This window comes from Terrapene carolina, unplaced genomic scaffold (genome assembly GCF_002925995.2).
Source record: "Terrapene carolina triunguis isolate 2854851 unplaced genomic scaffold, T_m_triunguis-2.0 Scaffold21, whole genome shotgun sequence".
Lineage (NCBI taxonomy): Eukaryota > Metazoa > Chordata > Testudines > Emydidae > Terrapene > Terrapene triunguis.
In genome coordinates this window covers 19,820,515-19,845,616 of record NW_020664372.1, presented here as the reverse complement: position 1 = coordinate 19,845,616, position 25,102 = coordinate 19,820,515, and the positions used below count along the sequence as shown (strand labels likewise).

General features: G+C 39.5%; 1 protein-coding gene across 3 annotated transcripts in view; it reads right to left on the bottom strand.

Annotated features, from left to right (window-relative positions):
* Positions 1-378: 378 nt before the first annotated feature.
* The window catches only part of GPR180 (G protein-coupled receptor 180), a 28,730-nt gene continuing 4,006 nt past the window's right edge, over positions 379-25,102 (bottom strand). For 2 of the 3 annotated variants that reach the window (XM_024195765.2, XM_024195767.2), the window contains exons 2-9: positions 24,526-24,659; positions 19,957-20,157; positions 12,717-12,897; positions 11,654-11,703; positions 6,051-6,208; positions 4,552-4,743; positions 4,124-4,201; positions 379-1,893 (exon numbers count right to left, since the gene is read on the bottom strand). In XM_024195765.2, the coding sequence (XP_024051533.1) occupies positions 1,735-1,893; positions 4,124-4,201; positions 4,552-4,743; positions 6,051-6,208; positions 11,654-11,703; positions 12,717-12,897; positions 19,957-20,157; position 24,526 (1,020 nt within the window). In that variant the 5' untranslated portion in view covers positions 24,527-24,659 and the 3' untranslated portion in view covers positions 379-1,734. Of the gene's footprint in view, positions 1,894-4,123; positions 4,202-4,551; positions 4,744-6,050; positions 6,209-11,653; positions 11,704-12,716; positions 12,898-19,956; positions 20,158-24,525; positions 24,685-25,102 lie in introns of all 3 variants that reach the window. The other variant, XM_024195764.2, reaches the window with a different exon arrangement.

The window sequence follows — 25,102 nt, the reverse complement described above, 5'->3', positions numbered from 1 at the left end:
ACACTACCTGCGGGATCGGCAGGCAGCGATCGATCCAGCGGGGATCGATTTATCGCGTCTAGTCTAGACGCGATAAATCAACCCCCAAGCGCTCTCCCGTCGACTCCTGTACTCCAGCGCCGCGAGAGGCGCAGGCAGAGTCAACAGGGGAGCAGCAGCAGTTGACTCACCACGGTTAAGACACCACGGTAAATCAATCTAAGTACGTTGACTTCAGCTATGTTATTCATGTAGCTGAAGTTGCGTAACTTAGATCGATCCCCCCCAGTGTAGACCGGGGCTAAAAAGGAAATACTGTTCGTTTCAAACAAGTGTACAACTGAAGCAAACATGAACAAAATCTATATATTTAAACTATAATCTATTACAAATATGTATGTTCATTTCTTTTAAAAAATTCAATACACTTACTAGTAAATAAAATAAATGCTGTGAAGAAACTAAATGTGACAATAATAGGTCTAGACAATTTGACAAATACCAAATCAAGTACAAACAAGAAGATTTCAAACAATGACTTAATAGGAATGTCCACATGATATAGGAAAAAAAAATTGTCAAAATGATTTAAATCACACTCAATAAATAGGCACTTCAATAAAGTACATATTTACACTGGCATTCTGAATGCTAGGGCATCACAAAGATGTATGGCTTTATTACAATGGATGGAAGATGGCAACTACTTAGAACCCAGTGCCAACATGGATTATAACAAATCCAGTGAGTATTTTGTTTTTCAATTATTCATAGAAAATTTAATCCTGATTAAGTATCCTTGGGCAGGAATACATGAGTAGTTGATGACTGAAACCAACATTTATTTGAAATGCTTCTGTTAATTTAATCTGTGTATATGGCTTAATTATGATTGAATCCTCAATGTAAGAGAAATGAATTATATCAGGATTAAAATTCTAGTACCACATTACACATTCTTTCCTAAAAAAAGCAAGCCTGCTGTTTTTATTACTAGTGTTGCCACCTCTTTAAAGCCTCAAATAGCATTTTGCCAATTACACCTATGTTATGTTTTTAGTAACATTTCTCTCAAAAGTGTTATGGATAAAACCTCACTGCTGCTCAAGTTAAAATTTAAACTAATACCAACACTGGTGGGGGGAAAAAATGCTTTTCCTTTTGCACAAATAATGAAAGAAAGCTTACTGCACAGCTAGCTGTAAACATTTTACAATTGTTTCTGGAGCAATTTTGTTTTTCAAGTCCTTTAAATTTAAGCACAAAATTTTCTTTTAAGCATTTTCTTTACAGAATAAAAAGAAAAGCAAATGTTTATTCCGTGTATTACTCGGATTTCATAACTGGCTTATTCCAGACTTGTTTGAGCTCATAGCCATTTAAAGGACTGGAATCTTCTAGGCCTTCAAACTTAATATTGATACAAAGCCATGGAGTTCTTAGAGTGAAAACACTGTGGCTATGAATGGGAAAGGTTAGGTTTGTCCTCCTTTGTTGTCATACAACACAGCACCGCATGCACCACAAAAACAATCTCTATTCAAACATTCAGATTTTAAATATATTTTCATAACACCAGTTTTATTTTTAAAATCAACCAATGTACCTAATTTGGGGACTTGTTCAGATCCAGGATCAGTGATGTGCTCTGATTTTATGATTCAGTTTTTCCAGGGAAACTGCTGTAGTACACTGACGTGATGAAAATAGCTGTATTTGGGTCATTATTGCACTGTATTCTTTCCTAAATATATCTCAGAAGTAATGTCGACTTTTATGTCCAGATGCCACGGTCAGTGGCAATGTCACTGATGACAGAGAAGACACTTCCCAATATAGACTATGAGACAGAAAAAGTCTGTAGAGGATAACCATGGAGACGGACTGGCAGAGGATAACACCTATGGTAATAACCTAAAGACGAAAAAGGAGTGGGGGAAAGAGAAAGTGAATGCTTTGAAAAAAAGAATAAAATAAATCAGTTGACTTTATTTTTATAAGCACAATGAAGCTTACTGCACATCTTTTGCTCCTGCAACAGTTACAAAGGGTCTGAACATGGGTCTGGGATCCAGGAACTCTTGACTAGTAATTTTGGATCTACACTATCTCAGTGAGTAGCCCTGGACAAGTCACATAACCTCTCTGCCTGTGTCTGCTCTTGGAAAGCTCAGTGTTGTAGTTCACCACGACTAAGGGCTAGATTCACAAGAGAGACTTGGGTGCCTAAAGCCGACATTTAGGCACCACTGGCATTCACAAAACCACTGCTTAGTTGCTGCCTAATCCCATAGGTGCCTACATTTCCACCGATAAGATCCATGAGGCACTAAAATTCTGCCAGTGGTCATGCACAAAGCCACTGAAGTCCTGACACCACTGAAGTACTTGGAGCCTCCCTCACATAAAAACCTTGGCGGGATTCTCAAGAGGCAGGGCCAACTCTCCAGCTGGGCCAAGTCTGGTCAATATGCTCTTAGCATGCCTAACATGCAACGATGGTTGGAGGAGATGCCACTATTGCTACGGCCACACCCCCTTATACTCTGTAGTCCAGTGTTTAGAGCACTCACTCAAGATGTGGGAAGCCTGGATTCAAATCCCTCCTCTGCCGGATTCAGAGCAAGGACTTGAACCTAGCTCTGCCACCTCCCAAATGAATGCCCTAACCACCTGGTTATAGGAGGGTTTTCTGGGGTGCATCTCTCAATCTCTTCATCTGAAGCTGTTCCACTTTGTGTGAAATACTTACAGAGTCATTGGGCTAGAGAGGGAGTGTGCGAATAACTACAGATCAACACTGAGCACTGCCACACCTAAGTCCCCCTTGTGAATCTAGCCCTTAGATGACACAGCAATAAAATGAGCCCTGTCTGCAGAACAGCCTCCATCCATGGAGCTGCAATGGTGGTGATTTATTGGTCTAATTTTCTAATGTAGGCAAGGCCTTTTAATCTCAGTTTCTCCATCTGTAAATGACGTGCATGTTAATAGTTACCCACCTCACAAGGGTGGTGTGAAAGTTTACTTACGTGTGTAGGCACTTTGAGGAAGTTCTATATAAATGTACAGGACATCTTTTTTAAATACTTGTTTTTCTCAACTGAATATGACATTCACTGAGCACATATTTTTCTATATTTTGAATTAAAAGGCAAACAATGTTAAATCTTCAGAGTTTCAGAACTGAAGTTGCCCAAGCACAGTGATCAAACTTCTCCAATACCCCAAGAGCAGAAATCCTCCTACAGTGTCCTGCCAGATCTCTACATATCACAAAGCACTGCACGGAATCCTATCTCAAGAGAGCTGAAAACCCCCCGGCATCAAGGTTTTCAGCCAGCAAAAGAAAACTAATGTCCTGACTAATGCAGCTATAGGAATAAAAGCCCTAAAAGTAAATTATGGGCTACATTTCTTCTATATTTTTAGTAGCATATTTTCTACATACATAATGATCCAGGCTCAGAAAATATTTGCACACTCATATATTCACTGCATTAACCGTAAGGACTGAGAGAACTCTACTCTGGAATGATGTACTCACCCACCTGAGAATGATGGTGCACTTTATCTGAGTGTGGCAGGCTCCACACACTACCTCCCTAGCTCCCAGCATATTAAAGCAACAAGAAAGCCAAATAAATCCATCTTTGTTTTTCCATTATTAAGACTTTACAAACTGAATTACACATTTGGAGAACATCTTTTTATCCAAAGAACACAGTTCAGCTGTGGTTTTCCTGATCTCCTTAGCCACTTAAAGATTATTATTATCATTTTTTTTTTTTTAAGAATTAGCCTAAAAGCCTCCCCAGAGATTTTTTAAAACAAAGTTGGCAAAAAGACAAAAGTTGGTTTTTACTAGAACCATTTTTTGCTTTACCTTAGCAAGCATCTCCTGCTTCTTCCTACAAACTATTACCTTTACATTTTATAAGGCATGCAGAGTTTCAGCCACATGATTCCTATTTGTGCAGTGAGAGTGGTATGGCTAAAACTCCATGGGTTACTTTGGGAATGTAAAGGCCTTGGAACATACATTTTCTAATAAAAGAAAACCCAACAGAAGGAAAAGCTCCTCTGCAGCTTATGCAGAATTTCTAATAAAATCTCACATTGTTTTTATCTTATCCATACATACCTTCTCTCTTTGATAGTCTCTAAATAGCACAGAAATGGTTGCAAGACCCGGGTGGCACAAAAACCACAGGATGCAGCCCTGAAAGAGAATAATGGCATTTTATATCATTTACTTTGATGTGTCAGTACAGAAGATAGATATGACAATTAGGGGGATTACGTTTACATGTTTCCAGGTTTCCATCTTGAATATCCATTGTTCTGCAGTCAATCAACAGAATGAAAACCACACTTTATGCTTTAGGTCACACTTTATGCTTATCAGATCAAATTTAACTACTCAGTGTATACTGAAAGAATACAATTTATTTAATCTAATCAAATACTTAATCATTAACTCTCCCATGGAAGTAAAGCATAGTCCAGTCAATAGCATACCAGAAGAATATTTACAAAGAAAGGGATTAGTTTTCCAGATGTGACCCCTACTTTGGCAAAGGTGATATAGAACTCCCTTTTGAGTGTACTTCTCTCCACTCTGATGATCTGGTAGAGACCACAGGCCAATGACAGAGATAGGCAAACTCTTAGCCCAATAAGAAGTCCACTTGCTAAACTGTGGTGTGAATGGTAGCTGTGGTGATTAGTATCTTCAAACTGCTCCCAAATTAGTAAAATACTCTGCAAAACAATAAAGTACATTTAGAGTAAATACAGTGCCTACATGTTACATTCCTTCACATAACTAACTCTATTTATGATAGGACCATGATGCCAGCTATCAGCACAAGAGCCCTGGTTCTGTCTTCTTGCCTGAAACTACCATGCTACCAAAAGCAACAGAGCTCGAACTGTTCCTTTGGTACCACCAATAAACACATTAAGTACAACTGACACGTCTGCTGGCAGGGAAGGAGTCTGATTCTTGACTTCCCTCGTTTTTTGAAAAATTCACGCATTTAAAATGACAAATAATGTAGTGACCTAGAGCAGCAAAGCTGCAGCTAAATTCCATTTTCTCCTTTGAGAGGAACCTGATGGAGAACCACAATCCTGCTTCCACTAAAGTGGGAGTTTTGCCAATTGACTTCAATAGTAGCAGAATTAGGCCTATAGGCACTAGCTCTCAAAAACTGATATCCCATCCAGCCTGAATTAGTATGCTCCCTCCAGCACCTTCTTCTGTGACTTAGGGTCTGAGCCACAGTCCATTGAAACCAATGGGAAGACTCCCAATTGATTTCTGTGGACTTTGGTTCAGGCTCATACTTAGCAGGGAACATCAACTACTACTAAGAGAGTTCCAAGGCTCCATTTAATTTCTGTTTGGGACTAGTACTAGTTACAAAGATGACCAAAAATCTTGTGCCAGTCCACTTCTGGCTCCCTTCCAATACCAGCAGCCATATGCCAGCAACATTACTTTCCTTCATTACTGTCTCTAGTTTCTCTCTGCTCCTCCACTTCTCTGTGCTTCTCAGATTCTTTCTTCTCTATTTTTAAGGCACCCCAATAAGATAAAATTCACTATAATGTTAATGATTTATTTGCTACTCTAAATTGACTTTATTTAATTACGTTAATTCAACTCATTTCAGTATATGTCCTAGACCATTTTTATATTTGCAGGACCAATTCTGCATCCAAACAGCTCAAGAATTCTCCTAGATGGATCTGAAAGACCACTAGATACCCTAATCTCAGGATCCTGAATTGAGGGCGCTAAGCAGTAAACGATAGTGGATGTGTTATCACCTGTTACATACTCTCTTGCTTTTTTGTTATTTTATCTGCTCAAGTGTTTAAAAAGGATTGAAAGTCTTCATGTTTGTTCACCAAAGTCATAAAATATTGAAATGGGATGTTCCCAGTTCTGTCATACTTATCAATTCACTTCTTCCAAAGTTATTAGTAGCAGCTGCTCAGGTAACAGTACTACAGTTTGTGTACAGTACAGTACAGCAAGAAAAGTCAACACAAATACAAACCTGGGTTACAACAACTACTACAGCAATGCCAGTGGACGCTGGAGTGGAATCCCACTGAAGGGGTCTGCTTTGAGATTTCTTCATTCTGCCTATCATCCAACCCATACACAAACTCAGCAATAGGTACAGCATTTGTATCTGACAGACTATGTCACACACTAGTGGGAATCAAAGAAAGTTAATGTAGTCACAACAACATAATGGCAATTCCTTTCTCTAGCAGAAAAAACAGTAAAGTGGCAACTATATGGTAAATCAGCTACTGTAAAATGGACACTTCTCAATATAATTTTCACTCTTAATTAAACACTATGGACTTTGAGACTGTCTGAATATATGATTTTCATGCTGTGGATAATTCTCTATGTGAAATTTTATTTAATCAATTGTGAATTATATCATTATCAACATTCCCTTATTAAGGTCCCAATCCTGCAATTAGCTCCAAGCAGGCAGATGATTATATACATGCAGAATCCCACTGAAGTCAAGAGACTAAACCCGGGCTCAAGCATCCACCTTCATGAATCTGTTTGTAAGGTCAGGAAACAGAAACTGAAGTCTATATATCAATTACTAAGTATATCTTTACCCTGCAAATACAAAATGTATTAGAATGGGTTCCCTTATTTACCCAGCAGGACTTTTGTTTCCAAGATCAGATTCCTGCAGTGTAATTTCTTTAAGTTAAGCTGTATCTTTCTGAAGGAACAATACATCAACCTGAACAAAAAAAACCACATTTAGGACAAATTCTACTCTCTAAATACGGATTCCAATTCACTGGTGGAAGTGAGGACAAACTCTGACCATTCATATTTAAAATGCAGGTATGATTGGAAAAATTACTATGTCCCATGGCACTGTGATGAAGTTTACAAACCCCATATTGGGCCAGGGAAAAAAAGGGGTGAGTGGTTGGCCCTGGAGACAGGAAATGAAAAGAACCTATCCTTTGGAGCCTACTGCCATGGTCAAACCCGGTGGGAGTGTGGGGGGGCTCCAACTATAGTATGTAATCAAGAAGATTACAAAGGTGGAGCAGTCATGTTTTCAGAAGGGGCTTCTCTATGAAACAAAAGATACTCTTTCCAGAGTCAGAGGAAACTGGATTTGCAAGGTCTGAGGTCTTTTACTGGCTGGTGAAACGGCTCATTTTATAAAAGTGGCTTGACCAGCTGGTGAGTGGGAAAGTTGTGTCCAGGCGTCAGTGGGGTAAGAGAAAACTTGAGGAAAAACTTGAGAGGTTTTTGTTTCTGAGTGGTTTACAGAATAACCAAAGTGACTGGGGTTTCCTAACTTGGCTTGTGACTAACCCTGACCAACACTTAATTTGGAGTGTTAGTCCTTGCTTAACTGGTTTAACTTTGGAATTTAAATAAACTTTCTTTTTACTAATTTCACTGTGGGAGGTTGTCCATATTTTTGCCCCTGCTTGGCCCCACCTGATGGCTATGTGTACAAGCACCTTCTTAATCAGCAACTCTGATCCTTGTGTGCTGTCATATCTGCTTACTCCAGTGAAGGGAATTTTTTTTTCTTTTACAACCTTTAACTCCTATTAGCCTTCCAGGGGTGCTACTGCTAGGGGAGAGGAAGATGGATTACTAACTATATTCCAGTCACACATTTATTACCACCAGCACCAAATGAACCATCCAGAAAGAACACTGCTTGACTTCCAGCTCTTGGACTGAGTTTCTGACAGTGCTGGTGTAGCTTTTAGCGCTACAATCAATTAGCGCTCTAGTTTTAATAAACTGAGTAAACTTGTTATGAAAGACTCCGAGACAAACAAACTTTGAACTTCACAATGTTTTTAGGCATTATTTCTGTATCACAAACAAATATAAGTACTTTTCACACATAAAAAAAGTCTTCAAAATGTTATGGGCTACATACCCACTCAAGGGATTATATTTATGTTAAATAGTGGTCAGAGTATTTCTTTGATACTTAGCAATATTAGCAAAACATGGATGTTAAATAATTAAGACCCAAGATACTGCCCCTGAGATTTATATGGCATTAAAGGTAGTTTATTGACCCTTAATGATTCTGGTATTTGGAGTGCTCATTTTGCTTATTTAAAAATTATTTTCAGGCCATTTTAATAAAGATGTACTAAGTTCTATCTTTAAAATCATAAAACCACATTTATCTGAGCAAAATAATATTAGCTTCCCAGGCTTGTAGGTGAGGAGGCAAGATGAATGATTTTGCTTATTTGAAATCAAGGCTACCGTACTGAGTCAACTGCTTCAGGAACAAGCTCTGACAGCTATTCTGTAGAGTGGCATTATCAACTTCATTATGCCATCAGTATTTGGCTGTAGATATGGCATTCATCTGCCATGGCAGACAAAAATCAAAAACAGGGAGATGACTGAAAACAAAACAGTCTGAAAAATCTAGAAGAATAAGAAAAGTGACTATTCTATCCTTCTTACAGATGTCCATAGCTTGTTAGTAGGGAAGAGGTTAAACAGATTCTCTTTTAATCACAGCCCAGAGGTAGAAATTGTGAAATGTTCTGTGGCATTTGTGTGTGTGGAATACCAGACTGAGAGCTGAATAAACTCTCCTGGTAGCTCAATGTGTCTTACTGAATTGTGGAAAAAAGGAAACAGATTAAGTGGATTCTTGGATAAAATCATATTATTTTTGTCCCCTTTGATAACTTGTGTAATTTGGTTGAGACCAATAAGGTTATCTTACTGTTTGACGAGATTTTTAAAACGTCTATCCCACAGTAGTACCAAAGTTCAGTATAGAGCCATGCACAGGCTCAGCTGGTATGAAATTTACCTGCTTTCTTCATCATCCATTTCTCTCATCAGGCTGTTCAATATCCAGAAAAATCACTGTTTGAGTCTCACATTCAGAAGCTGCCTAAACTTAAAAGGATCTGCTGACTGCTCACAGTGCTTGAAGTCAATGGAACTATTCATGTGAGTGAAGTTACATGCTTAAAACTGTTGTAGAAGCAGGCCCTTCGGTGGTAAGAGATGTTGTAGAAAGACATTGGGATAGCGTCAGAACCAGATATCTGGAGTGAAACCCTGGCCCTACTGAAGTCAATGTGAGTTTTGCCACTGATTTCAGTATAGACAGGATTTGACCCTTTACATAATATAATAATAAATAATAATAATAATAATAATAATCTGCTTTGAGAGCAGTAACAGCTAGAAGAGATTGTTGCACTCCTGCAACCTACACTTGGTATTATCCATCCCTCAGAGCTGTGGTTGCATCAGTAAGAAATCTTCCATATTTCTATCCTTTCATTCTGCCCTCCTGCTTCCTTTGGAAACTATCATAAAAAGAAAGGAATAAGGAGGAAAAGTCTCAGAGCCAAAACACCTTTTAGATTAAACTATTCTTAAAGCAAGGAGAATAAGCTACCCCCTTGAATTAAGAGGATATGAAGATCTGATGGGGGCTGCACTGTAAATACTATCCCAAGGAAAGAATCTAAAACCACAGTACATAGCAAACCAACTTATACAGGAAAGTGCACAGCAGTGGCCTCAGCAAAGAAGTTTGGAGTAGGTTCATATACTCCATCTAACCTCACCTCTGGAGGCCAAAGAAAGAGTTTAATCACATGGCTGATGCACAGTCAGTGCGGATTCACTAGGTCAACTGTCCAAAACAAAGAATTAATGTAAGTTACTGTGGGGTCAGCTGCCACCAAGAGGCTGTTAATTCCAACTGCAAGTATTATGGATTCTCTGGATACTGTTTCTGATGACTAATGAGAGTCAGTGTACAAAATTATATGCCATGTCATAGTGGCAGAGAAGAAAATATCTATCACCCTTAAAGCTAAAAACAAACACTTTCATACACATTGATTTGTAAAACAATCACACTTACCAAAGTAGTGCAATAATCAAAGACTCCTTTATTTTGCATAGAAATTGAATCCCTGCTGTTTAATGAAATGGAACTTTATCTACAGGAATTTCCATAACTTAATGACAACCCGATCAACAGCTGTCAGATTTCTGCTCACTGAATGGGTCAGAAAGTGGGATCCAGTATAAAACCTTTACAAGTTCTAAACCTTCAGCCTGAACACATTTATATCCAGATAAAATAATCTGATTACAGACTCCTGGCAACAAAACCATGGGTTCTACTTTATCAGGTGTGTACTAGTAAGTGTTAATATTCTATGAAGGTGACATGAGTCTAAAATTATATTTGCATCATTTCATCACACAACTTCAAATCCTTTATTCAGTTTTCAACAAACATAATCACTTATTAATACAGTATGTATGATTTCCTTCCTAAAGGCCAGATTATGATCCTTACTCCCACAGGTGATCAGTCAGTAATACAAGTAGTCTCACTGGTTTAAAAATGTCTGACACTTACTAGCTGTTAGGGAGCCCCTCAGTAAGGTCCAGAGACTGCACTCTAGAATGGGGAAGGTGCTGGGATTTATATTAAACAAATGGGTGGTAGATGGGAGGTCAGGGCTTCTCAGCTAGCTTTTGCCACTGAGCCTCACTGGTGGAGTTCCTCTCTTGTCTGTTGTATGTACCTGTGGTTAGGTAGGTTTACTCCTCCAGCCAGTAGGTGTCTGACAAATTTTCTCAAGCCCTCTATTTTAAGATATAAGATCATGCAAATAAGTGGTTTAATAGTCATTGAGTAAAGTGAGCGCTGGATCATGGGCTGTACTAGAGCTCCCAAAAGGATTCCAAAGGACATCCAATTCAGCTGCCAGAAGTCTGTGGAAGTCCAGAACAGCAGGACAGGGTTTGTGACAACTTGTGAGGAGATACTTTGCTATTTAGGTTCTTACACTGCATGTTACACCTGAGTGCCAGTTTGTTGGAAAGTTTCAGTCAAGTAGAAAGGCACTGTATTATCTTGGAAAGAACCCCTCTATATTTCTAACCAGAACTTCAGAACAACCAAAGCAGCGGTAGCCTGTGAAGAAGCCAGCCAAGATTATACATAACTAGTGCATGTTGGGACAGGATGCTCTAGGGTGTTTTGGTTCCAGTTAGACATTCAGCAAAGCTGGATGAAATCAAGAAAGCTGCTTTGTGCTAATACTGAGTCTTAGGGTAATTTTTTGGCACAGCTCTAATCTTAAAATACTTGTGCCATAAAATACATCATTTCCCATTTAAAATCAATTCTATATATAGACGTGCAGCTTCCATAAAATGGATATAAATTTTTAAAATGTATTAGTACTCAAGAAAACACATACTAACAATTTGATCCAGCAAAATGCTTCAGCATGTGGATAACCTTATTCATATGATAGTCCCCTAGACTTAAATGAGAATAGTTGTTTAAGTAAAAGGTATACGCTTAAATGATAGTAAGGTTAGGTTTTAGGGCATTCTTAAATCACACCTTAATTATATAACTCTTAAAAATACCCAGAAAAAAGCCACTATTTTCAAAGAAATAGTTGCATTTCATATATTTAAAATAAAGTAGTGATATATATCTGAGATCAGAATCTGGCTCTAAATGTTAGCATTGGTTAATATGCTTTAACAGATTATTTCTCTACATTACTCTGCATAAACATGTTGAACAAAGTAAGTTTTCTTAAGCATACTCACATTCTGCCAGACTTCCCATAAAAGGTGCCCCTATTCCATCTTTAGCGTAACTAATAAAAAAACAGGAGATAATAAATGGTCTAAATTAGTCAGTATTAAATATCTCTTCCTTCTTAGAGATACAGCTAAGTAACTACATAGTTGTAACAAGTCAACCCGACAAGTTTTGTCATGACCAATGTTCCCTCTATTTTTTTTCCATCCATGTGCAGAATAAATTTGGTTATGTGCACCAAGGTATGTGCGGATGTGCGCCACCAGTTGAAATGAAAAACCTAGATATATTTTTTTTAAAAGGTTACTATAGGGATAATTACTCCAGCCAAGACAGGTTAGGCATTTTAGAACTCACTACTCAAAGAATTAAATGTAAGTGTAGGAAAAATAAAAATTATGAAATGCATAGACCAGTCAAAAAACTAAAATAACACACTTTGAAAGAATAAAATTACAGAGAATGTGTGTGCATTGCAGAAAGTACCAAGAAGTAACAACAACAATAATACAAGTATGTGTTGGGAGATGAGTGTGTGTGTGTGTGAGTGAATGTCACAGTGTGTGTGCTGGCTGCTGGGGAAGTTTCTGAGAGATGCCATGCGCTGTCTCTTTAAGGCACTCACTCACTGCCCGGAAGGCTCGTTCAGACCTCAGACTGCAGCAGCTCTCTCCTGCTCAGAGTCCTGAGCCAGGCTGTCCCCTCTCCCCTGCTCTGTGGAGATGGGGTACAGGGGCGGGGGGAGGGGGACACCCTGACATCAGCACTCCCCTCCCTCCCTCCCGCTCTGCACAACCAGCAGGAGGGTCCCAGGAGCAGCTGCAGGAGCAATGTGGCAGCAAAGCAGCGGGGGGGGGGAGGAGCACCTGAACACACCCTGCTGGATGTGCGCGGCTCTGCTAATCAAGTGCGTGGCATGTGAATCACTCCTGGACGACCACCCAACCACGCAGCTAAGAGGGAACACAGGTCGTGACCATCATGACCTTTAGCCTTACTGATCTCTACAGCTGCCTCCTTCCTCATTTAAGGGAATTTGAAAATGGAAAGATAAGTAAGTAAAGTTACCTTGAGAAATGCAGGTAGTTGGCAAATGCTGAGCCAGCCTGAAACAATAATACTGTTGATAGCACCTTTAAGACAGTATGCATAGGTCCACCTTTCTTAAGAGTTTGCCATAGTGATTGAGCATATATGCAAGCAGCTACAAAGTATGCTAGGACAAGTAGGAAAAAGAATTCATGTAATCCTGGGAAGAGAAGAAATGCAGTTTAATTTAATAAAGTGAATTATGGCACATACCAAGTACTACTTAAGATAATATTGCTTGTCTTGCAGTAAGAGTAAGTTATGTAGTAGTTACTACATAGTAACATAAAAGTGATACTAGAGATGGATTAGCATTCAACTACTTTCTCTTATCCTTCCCACACAGTAATAGCAGAAAAAAATCTTCATGTGTCAGTTTAGTTCTTTAAGGTGGCTGGTCATTATTTGACCTGTAAGTCTTTGTCCAGCAAAAATACCTATCTTGAATATAAAGAGGCATTCTGTAAACTATTTAGCTTTAAAAAAATGCAAACATATGTAAGAATTATTGGAAAAATCTTAAATAGTTTCCTATAAATAGGCTTGGAAGAATTTGATTTTTTTAAATAACTTTAACAGATAAGATTGATAAACATAAAAAATGCTTAAAAGTTAACATCAATTTAAATTTTCACAGTTGCACAAAATTATTGGGGGGGGGTCAGACAATTATTTAATGACAGTTGAGATTCAAAAAGTTAAATCTTTACAACCATTAAAACACAAATTGTCAGCAGCACATGTCAAAAACATACAAAGTAAATATCCTTATATCAAATGCTAATAAATTCTCAGCCAATTTTTTCTTACTTTGCCTATCTGTAAATTTCTATTATCATCGCTGGAATTGTTTTGGTCATGTGTGTCTATAGTGAAGTCGAGATTTACCAATATTTACCAATAAAAATCTAATCCTGCCTACCTATAAAGTAAACAATAGCCTAGCTCAATGGGTAGTTAGGAACATCTACAATAAATAGGTTAACGTTTAAACTTTCAAAGAGAGGATCTGAGATGAGGAGAGACATCCAATACACATTTGAGGTAAGCCTGTCTAACCACTGGGTGTCACTCTTACACCACATAAAATGAAGTATGGTTAGCCCAGATAGCACCTGTGTCCAACAGAGAAGTTAAAGGCAGAGCTGTGTGAAGAAAGGTAATTCCATTCTGGGGAAGCTTTTGATATTCTGAAATCTGGTTTTGTTCCAATTTGGAATGAAAACCAAAAGTTTCAAAATTCTGAGTGAAAGGGAAAGCCCTGGGGTCCCTGGCTAAGGGGCAGTTTGCCAGGTTGGCTGCCCTGGGAGCCCCAGACCCTGGGAGCCCCAGACCCTGGGAGCCCAAGCTGCTAAGGAGCCTCAAGCTTGGGAACCAGTCAGGGGGAAATCAGGCTCTTGGTTTCTCCTCAGCAAGCCAGGCAGGCTGCCAATGAGCTGGATGGGTGAGCTGGCAGGAAACCGACATGTTTCCAGTGAAAATCTACCTGGTTTCTATCAGACTTTTGTTGAAACTGGACCATCTCCATAGAACATTTTGATTTCAACAATCTGCATTCTCTGATGGAAAACCGTTCTGTCACAGAACTTCCAACCAGCTAGTTAAATGGGATAGGAAATCTAGAACAAGCATACGTGTTCCATGTCTATTAACCAAAGAAGGGAATCTGTGTTGGATGAAGTATGAACATTTGCTAGAGATTAAGATTGAAGGTGGTCAATGATGGACACACACAGGGTGGATGGAACTATAGTCTCCTTAAACCTCAATTGTTAAGAAGCTAATAAGGAGATATTCATTATGAGCCTTATTTAAATAGACCCTTCTGTTTCTCCCATCTAGATTATCCATTTCTCTTCTTTCTTCATAGTTCTTTATTTTATAGGGAAAATATGTATATTGTACCAGATTCTACCACTTTTACTTGCACTGAGCTGCTCCTTACTGTATAAATAGCTCCACTGAAATTGAAAATTTCATACAAACTGATTTACAGGTTGGATTAATGCAATCAGGAACCCTAGAAACACCATGACATGGGGGTTCCCCTCCTCTCAGAGGCAGGTGCACAGGGCCCCTTCTCCCCTCCCAACACACTCTCCCCCCGCTCTGGGAGTAGCAAGAGGACAACCAGTACTTAGCTCAGCTGCTGGGCTAAATCTATTAGTGGGTGGGAGGGCATGCCAGGCTCACTGCACTCTTCTTTTTCTGTAACATATTCTCCTATTAGAGTTGTGTTGGTGGGGCCTCCCAAGGCAGTGGGCCCTGGAGTTAACTCTTCATTGAGATATTAAGGCAGTTCATATCCCTGCATCTGCTATGCTTGGGTCACTTTTTCAAGCTTTTCTTTGCAAACTTGAAGGCTGGAAACTTGTATTTTTTAAATGAAAGATGAGACTGCCATAATTGTATGGCTTTAGAAGCTATAGGGGGAATCTTGGCTTTATTCAGTCCTTGATGATTTAGACATACTTAACTGAAATTTCATTGGCAGAAAGTTCACACAGTGCATTCTGGATTTGTACCATAAATCTTGTATATTTCTTAAAGAATTACTAGGACTATCACTTGCTCAAAGCCGAAGTCCAAAGGAGACTATGTGATATCAAAAACAAGGCCTCTGAGATCCAGGATTTCGTAGATCAGGATGACATGAGAAGCTTTCTTTCAAAGCAACAAAAGCTATATATGGGCCAACCTCCAAAGGCCCAACCCCCTTATGTTCCCAGGATGGCTCCACCTTCCTCAAGGACAATGCAACCATTAAACAACGCTGGAAGGAGCACTTTGAGAGCCTACTAAACTGCAAATCCATGGTCTCTGAAGACACCATCGAGTTTATTCCACAACACTCGGCAATGCAACACCTTGCTGATCCTCCATCTTCTGAGGAAGTCTGGCATGCCATCACCCAGACAAAAAAAAAAAAAAAAAAAAAAACCAAAAAGCACAAGAACCCGACGAAAACAAAAAAAAAAAAAAAAAAAACAAAGATAAAAAACATTATAAAAATATAAAAACCATAAAGACGTTGAAAAAATAAAAAACCACAAGGCACCAGGTCCAGACGGCATCCCAACTGAGGTTTTTAAAGCCTGGTGGAACAATGCTCCAGCACAAACTTTGCCAAATCCTCGACAAAACCTGGACCTGCGAAGAAATTCTATCTGATTTTAAGAACGTCAACATGGTTACAATATTCAAAAAAGGGGACAAACCTTTGTGCGAGAATTACAGAGGTACTGCCCTCATCTGCATCGCAGGGAAGATCCTTGTCCAGATCCTACTAAACTGCCTCCTCCCCCGTGCCAAGGAACTCCTCCCCGAATCACATTGTGGCTTCAGGCCATCCTGAGGCACAACCGACATGATCTTCGTGGCATGACAGATTCAGGAGAAGTGCGAAGAGCACACCAGGAATGTTCATGGTATTCATCCACCTAACCAAGACCTTTGGCTCTATCAACTGTGATGCCTATGGAAGGTGCTGTGTAGGTTTGGCTGTCCACAGAAATTCATTTCCATCATCAGACTACTCCATGATGGGATGACTGCCACCATTCTGTGCAATGGCTCAAAGACCAAACCATTCATCATTCACACTGGTGTCAAGCAGGGCTGTGTCATTGCTCCAACACTCTTCTCCATTTACCTTGCCGTGATCCTGATTCTCATCTGCGACCGCCTTCCTGATGGAATCAGGATTGAGTATCGTATGGATGGCCAACTCCTCTATCTCCAACATCTCCAAACAAAATCTAAGATCATGAGAACTGGCATCACTGACCTTAAGTATGCAGATGACTGTGTCATTCTTGCACACACAGAGGCCAACCTGCAAAGCACCCTAAATCTTTTTGCAGATGACAATCACAGCCTGGGTGTCTCTCTCAACATCAGGAAAACCAAGGCACTCTACCAGCCCTCACCTGCACAAACTACTCTTCGTACTCCACAAATAGGCAGCAGGTTTAAAAGAAACAAAAGGAAGTATTGTTTCACACAACCTGTGGAACTCCTTGCCAGAGAATGTTGTGAAGGCCAAGACTAGATAAGTTCATGGAGGATAGGTCCATCAAAGGCTATTAGCCAGGATGCGCAGGGATGGTGTCCTTAGCCTCTGTTTGTCAGAAGCTGGGAATGGGCAACAGGGGATGGATCACTTGATGATTACCTGTTCTGTTCATTACCTCTGGGGCACCTGGCATTGGTCAGGTTGGAAGACAGGATACTGGGCTAGGTGGACCTTTGGTCTGACCCAGTATGGCCGTTCTTATGTTCGCCATCGGCGGAGAACCTCTGGAAAATGTGGACCATTTCCCATACCTGGGCAGCCACCTCTCCCAAACAGCTAGCATTGACACAGAAATTGAATAAAGGATCTGCTGTGCCAGCATATCCTTTGGAAGACTACTCAAATGAGTTTTCAATGATAGGGATCTGCAAACAGGCACCAAGATCTTGGTTTACAAGGCAGTTGTCACCCCCACTCTTTTCTAAGGGTGTGAGACCTGGGTAACCTACAGACAACATCTCAAATGGCTGGAGTGGTTCCAGCAGTGCTGCCTCAGATGGATTATCAGGATCAGCTGGGAAGACCCAACGCAGTAACATTAGCATTCTCTCTGCAGCCAACATCAGCAGCGTGGAAGTGAAGGTCATGAAACACCAACTCCGTACACATGCCTGACACTCGCCTCCCGAAGCAAGTACTCTTCTCTCAGTTAAGTCAGGGAAGAAGGGCTTGCAGAGGGCAGTGAAAGCGCTTCAAAGACATACTGAAAGTACCCCTTAAAAGGGAGGCATCAACCCAACAAACTGGGAGGACTTGTCGTGGAACAGAACACAGTGGCGCCACACCATACACCGACCCACAGCTCACTTTGAGAGTAGACCTGCTCATGAGACAAAGGAGGAAAGAAAGGACACAACAGTCCAGCCAACAAGTGTCTCCTCCAACATCACACCTGTCACTGCTCTGGGAAAATCTGCAGGGCACGAATTAGGCTCCTCAGCCACCTAAAAACCCACCAATGAACCCCCTTGGCAGACATCATCCTTGCATCGAGGGACAGCTGAAGAAGAGAAGGAGAAGACTAGGACTAAATAAATGACTAAGAGAATTAGTCTACACCTAGGCTACTTTATTGGCAAAGGTGTCAGATTTGATCAAACAGTTCTCCTAGGGCTGATTTCTTACTGGGTAGCAACAGCAAGTTGACTGCTGTACAAACAGAATAAGACACTGTTCCTCCTCCAGTGAGTTACAGTCTAAATTACTCACACATTCTAATTCAAACATACACAATGAGGGCTGAAGTTTCAGCCTGTAGTGCAGGTATTTTGCATATGTATAGTTTCTATACACACTGACGTCTAATTCTTGGAAGCAGTCACAATGTTTTTAAGGAGGGATTTAGTGCATGGGCTTGTCTAAATATAAGTTGCACTCCTGTAATTATATTGGTCTAGTTCAGTGGTACAACCCCCACAGTATGGATACTTAAGACACTAATGGTGCCTTAGCCAATATAGCTTCTTTGTACCAATATAACTGCATCCACTCGGGGGCGGGGGGAGGGTTGTATTGATATGACTCTTGATTAAGGGTGTGATATTTTTTACCCAGATGTTATATCAATACAAAAACTGCATGTAGACCAGGTGTACGATGCACAAGGAGGAGGGAGCAAATTCCAAGCATAAAGGATGGAAGGCATGGAATAAGGCATAAAAACAAAGTGGATGAAGGCTACAAAACCAGGAGGCAGGAATGAGGCTTTACAAGCACACACAGAGTGAGAATGGTAATGGGAACACTTTAGGGGATATAAGTGTGCAGATGCAGAAGAAGCCCAAGGGAATTCCATGCTCAAATCCCACTTAGGCTCCTTCAACTACAAGCCTTAATGTGAAAGGCAAGAATAAGCCTATAAATGGATATGAAGAGCCGAATGCCACAGAGAGATCCGTGAAGTACAGATTTTTAGCAACAGCGCTTTGGACAGATTGAAGGTGACTAAAATAAGAAGCAGGGAGGAGAAGAGGACCAAGGTTTGGACAAGTGCATTCTAGAGATAGAGAGAGAAAGTATAGATTTTTGAAGTGAAGTGATGTACAGGAAGAACTGACATGATTTGGTGACAGCCTGGATATGGGGAAGAATAATCAGGGGGAAAAGAGGAGTCAAAGATGACAATGAGGTTTTGAGCCTGTGTGATGAGCGTGTGTATGGGGAGAAATGAGATCAAGTTTAAGTTGACAATAGGACAACCATGATGATTTGTCACAAGGCAGCCAAACAATCGACTGAAACAATACAACAAATTTAATACACTAAATTCCATACCATATTAGTATGATGAAATTATTAATAGGGTACAATGAAAGAAATCTATATATGATTCTGAGTCCAAGCCGAAAGGTACCCATTATAGAACGTAATGCAACATATTACTGATTTTAGTGCTAGCCTGATGTTTCACTTGTTCCTGCAGTCTTACATTGTTGGTGAAAAGTTCAAAGCTAAACAAGCAATAAAGCTCCCCAAAATTTTCCAAAAGCTTTAATCTTTATTGTGAACCTCTTAATTCTAGGACAGTTCTATCCTTGACACTAAGAGATAAAACCCATAAATGCACCTAAAGAACTAACCTTGTCAAATGAATAAAGTACATGGTGAATTAGATTATCAGGACTGTTAAATATGCAACAAATGAGAATGTAACAAATGAAGTACTCTCAAAGGTATATAAATGACCAAGGCCAATCCCATTTTGGGGAGCTAAGAATTCATGTATGTAAAGCACTTTGAAGATAAACATTAAATAAATCTTTTTTTTTTTTTTACCACTTCTAAAAGGCCCACATTGGATTACAATACAACTACTTTGTAACATAGCAACATAAAACTTCAATATGCTGTAGCAGATCCCAGTTGTATCAACATAAACAATGGACAAGCTGACTGTTTGATGTTACCCTTTTAATCTATTTCTCTGATTAGACCAGAGTTGGATAATTTGGTTAAAGATCTAGAAAGGTTCGTGTTAGAAAAATTCATCAGGATTACCTACTCTCTGAGGAACTATTGTCCTAAAAGTGAAAGGCTTAGCCATCCATTTCTCCAAATACACACTTTTTTAAACACAGAGAGCACTGATTTATTTGATGATCAGATCCTTATCTTATTGATCTAATTTCAAGAAAAAAATCTTACCCGATTCCCCTGCGCTAAAGTGATCTAATGGATTCCCTTCTGCATCTGGGTTTAGTAACACCATTTCAAATTGAATATCCTCGGATTCAGAATTTTCATAATTCTCCTCGCAGGTAAACTTGTCTACATAAAACACATACCACGTTTCTGGATATGGAATCTGGGTCACTGTCAGATTTTGCTCTGTGAGATTCATAGGCACTTTAAAAAGAAACAAAGAATGAAGTAAGCATTTAATGTACTAACTCTTCTGAGATATAATACACTGTGATGCTTCCCTGGGGAACCCAGGGTTGAGAGGCACCTTGCTACTACCTGCCCTTAGCATGAGGAAGCTTTCTCTGTGTCTACCAAGGGTCAGCTCCCCAACTCCACCGACAGTGGGCAACACAGGCACTCCCCTTAAGGTTTTGCAGGCCCTGATGTGGTTAGCAATTTGCACATCCCAACCCTTGAACTGTCTAAGCAAGGGGTTCTCAAACTGGGGATCAGGACCCCTCAGGGGGTCACGAGGTTATTATATGGAGGTCACGAGCTGTCAGCCTCCACCCCAAACCCCGCTTTTCCTCCAGCATTTATAATAGTGTTAAATATATAAAAAAGTATTTTTAATTTATAAGGGGGGGGGGGGTCGCACACAGAGGCTTGCTATGTGAAAGGGGTCACCAATACAAAAGTTTGAGAACCACTGATCTAAGCATCTCCATGGAGTGTCCAGCCTCTAGTCCACTGGATGCTCACAGTGTTCAGAGATTTACTGTTTCCAAAGAAACAATACATCCCAGCTTGCCAGTTCCACCTCAGATCACTGCTTTGCTTAAACGCACAGCACTAAAAGAACAGGAGTACTTGTGGCAAGTACTCCTGTTCTTTTTGCGGATACAGACTAACACGGCTGCTACTCTGAAACCTGTCAGCATAGCAATAAGTTATGTTTATATGAAATTAAGTATAAACTTTTATTTAACAAACCCTGGAAATTCAAGTAATAACAATAATTATTATTGGAGAAAAATGGTTATATATAAAATAAAATCAAACATGCATTCTAGAGCCTAGATTTAATTAACAAGATACTCTCACATCTTGCATTGTATTGCTCAACAAAAAACCCTGCAGTGCTTTACAGCCAGACTGGCTGTTACCCTTATTTCATGACATGGACACAGTCAGTTTGCCTCCTACCTGAAGAATTCAGTGAGTCTCTTTGCATTTCCAGATATATCAGACCAATCCTTTGTCTTTACTCATGAACAGGACACTCCCTTGCTGTTTGTTTCTTCCTCTATAGTTTCTTTTTATTTTCTCTCTCTTCCCCCCCTCCCTCTCTCAGATTTCACAATCTCTTAATTTGCACCTGGTTTAGTATGCAAATATACAAACGGCCAGACAGGGAGATAAGCATTTGTTATCTCCTGTCTGAAGAGAACATTTCCAAGAGAGGTCATCTTCTGGTGACCTGCCTTAACTTTGGCACCTCCTTCCCTTTCTCCTATGCTAAGGAAGGAGTGGGTTTCACTCAGCAGGTGGAACTGGGTCTGAGGAATGAGACCATTTTCTCTAAAGATGTAGCTGCTTTCAAATTGCACTACACTTAAAAAAAGATACATAAGAGATTAGGTAGCACAGTTTGGCCCTGAACCATTACATCTGAAAAGAACAGTGGCAGCAGTGTCAATGATCACAAGAACTTTCTGAGTCACAAGTCTTTAGATTACTGTACTGTAATAGAAAGCTGTTGTGATACCACTGAGCAACTTCTTGGCAGTTTTCTGGTATTCTTAAGTTATTTAGAAGAACTATACAATATGCCTCTTGTGAAAAAGTTATATATACCTGGTATTCATCTTTGTGGGTTTCCTGCAGATTCTGTTGAATGCAACTTGTAGATGGGCTGGAGTTTGGGGTGGGGAAGCAAGACTAAAAGGGAACAGAGAAAAATGGAAATAGGGGCAACTAGAGCATTACTGAGTTACCTGTGTAAGTCATGAATGAAAAGTCATGTGCCTATGCTGACTCTGTCCCCTAAAAGGGACTTACCTTATGTAGCTAACATTTCAGTTAATAATCATAGCCACATTGAAGCAATATTTTCATTAACTGCTCCTAAACAGCCTCTTTGTGTTGTATATGCAATTGTTTTTATTCCATCTATTTCTTTTCCTTGACAAGAATGGTGTGACTGGGTACAAAGGGGGAGAAAAAAAAATCACTTGTGTTGAGAGTTTTACTGGTCTTTGTTGAAATAGAAGGTTCTTGTTCTACACTTGAATTATTTTTGTGGGATCTCTTTTCAAGCGTTCAGTGCTACAAAGCAATTAGTATTTGTTCTCTGAAGCTATTTTGGAGACAAACTAGCAATGAAAAGATGACTAAACAACTAGCAATGTGGGGTGAAATCCCTATTATGGATGAAAAAGACAATGACTAGATGGAAAAGGAGAAATGAAAGAAGTGACAAATTTATAAACTAATTAAGAGTATAGCGGACACGCGAGTACCTTTCTACCCTTTCCCAAAATACAAAGAGAGCAGTCTAAGTTGGAAGACAAGCAAACTTGCAAATTAAAAATAAATACATCTTAAATTACATAAAAATCCCCTGTAGTACACACTGCCCCAGGATATTTGAGACAAACAACTTAGAGAGTCTAATTCCCTTTATGAAACCCACTATGAATAGCTGTAATTAAATTACTGTACCTGGGATATAGTTTAAAGGCCTATTTTCCCTTCTCCTTCAAGGCTTAAATTGATCAACAGTTGGATTCAGGAAGAAACACATTCCAGGTTCCATTGAAGCAACCAGCATTGAGTACAACGGGGGACCATATACTGAACTAACACCACCACATGTAATAAAGGCAAGTTGTGTCGTGTAGCTCTTTTAAGCATGTATTATTCTAGTGTTATCCATGTCCCATCAACCAAGCATAGGTAATGGTACAGCTGATACAAAGGCAACTGTTTTCAGAATATGGTAGCCTTAGAAACAGCACCACAGTCAGATAGTGTTAAGGTTCTATTCTGACAACATGCTAAGAGGTCACCTATTTACCCTATAGATTGTGGTCTCTTGGTTGCCTAAGGCAAACATATGAAAATAGAGCTGCATTCACATAAGATACTGATGAATGAAGTCTCTAATATCTGCTTAATTTGAAAAGGAAACTTTATGCTTGCTTCAATTAGAATGTCTAATGTTATACTCAATAAATGGTACAAAATAATGCTTTTAGTATCTGTATCTTTCAATTAAATAATTAATCAGAGCTATTGAACGCTCTATTGTTTGGTCGTTCTACCATTTACATTTTTTTTACTTAGATCAGTACACAAATTAAGCATTATCTTGATTAACACTTCTTTGAAACTGAATTTTATGAGGGTCGTCAATGTTTTGTACATCAAAGGTTGACAGATTCATGCTTCCATAAGAGTGACACTGGCCTTTTAATTTTGTTTTCCTGTCTTTGAACAATGCCGTTTTCTACAGGGATAGGGGAAAAGAACCTCTTAATAAAATTGAATTATTCTTCTAGAAACAAAACACAACACAGCATGCATATTCTATGCTGGTATAATTATCAACTTAAATATTAACAACACTTGAATTAGAGATTCAACGATGAATAGTTAACTTCAGAATTAAATGGTAAAAGGAAATTAATATTAAACAAACTTTGTGGAATGAGACAGCACACTTCAGTCTTGAATTAACTTTAGAGAGATGTAACTTACAAAAGGACATGAGAAATGGTAAAATTATTGTACGAGGAGGTGTGAAAGAAAACATGGAGGGGGGAAGTTGAGATAAAAATCTTACCCTTATGGATGCCTTACTCTCTAACAACACATTATACTCACCTTACAAACAAGCACTTCTTACTATGACTGAAACCTCTTAACATTTCTTAAATGTATTTATAATTAGTGAAGTCTATTGCAATTATTTGTTTATAAAACCTGTTTTCTCCTGTTCCAACAAAGAGAATAACACCCCCCCCACACCCAACTGTGCATTTGAAGAACTAATTCCTGCCCTAACCCCCAGGCACCCAAACATTTTATTCTGCAAACTGGCTTGGAGACTGCACTTTGTTAAGGTCTTCTGTTAAGATTTTCTGCACACTCAATAACAATCTTACACTATCGTGAAATGGGAATAATCTCCAGGCTGAGCCCACATATGGAAAATTTCAGCCAAATACTAGTATTTTTCAAAATTCTCAGCAAATGAAAGCATTGGGTTATAATGAGACTTGATATAAAATTACCTACCTTAAAATGTTTCACTACTTGGTTTGTCAAGGAATATTAGTATCCCAGCTGTTTAACGAGACATCATTTGTAAAATAAAAAATCCTCCAAAAAAGACACAAGCAAACCAACTACATCTCTTTGTAATTAAACAAAAAAATACTGAAGGCACCGTTCTGGTTTCACTTAAATTGATAACAAAAACCTTACTGACTTCAATGAGACCATGAATTTATCTGAAACACATACACTTAAAAGAACGCTGACTTCAAGGTGTAAAAAAAAAAAAAAAAAAAAAAAAAAACTCACTTGTCAGCTGAGCTTTGGACAGTTTCTCTCCACAGCTGTGATCTTGGGTGCTGTCCTGCAGCTTTAGCCATTCCTGTGCTTGAAAAAGGTGAAGTCTGGCCTCTTTTTCAACAGCTGCTGCTACATTGTTGATTCTGATATACAGAACAGCATGGTCACCTTGATATTTAAAAAAATAAAATCAACTACATGTCTTATGCGGATCACACAGATAAAACTGGAAGAGTACCTAGACAGCTATAGCAGTACCTTTTTAATGCATGTCACAGATCCAGATGGACCACTCTTGGTCACTCTCCAGACTACTGTAAGGGGGCTCACTTCATTGGGCCACGTGTGCTTTAGGTCACCAGAGCATAAGCATGGTCCAGTCACTGCCCCTGGTCTGGAATCCCTAGTCATACTCTTGAGGGGCAGTTCCTATATCACACCCTCTCCAGAGAGCGGAGACCTCACAGTCCAACTACCCAGCCCCTAGGACCAGTACTGACCCCTCAGTCTCCCTTGTAGCTTCTCTCCCAGAACTCCAGCACTTCTGGGGTCCACAGGTTAATTCTTCAAGTGCATGCGATGGGTA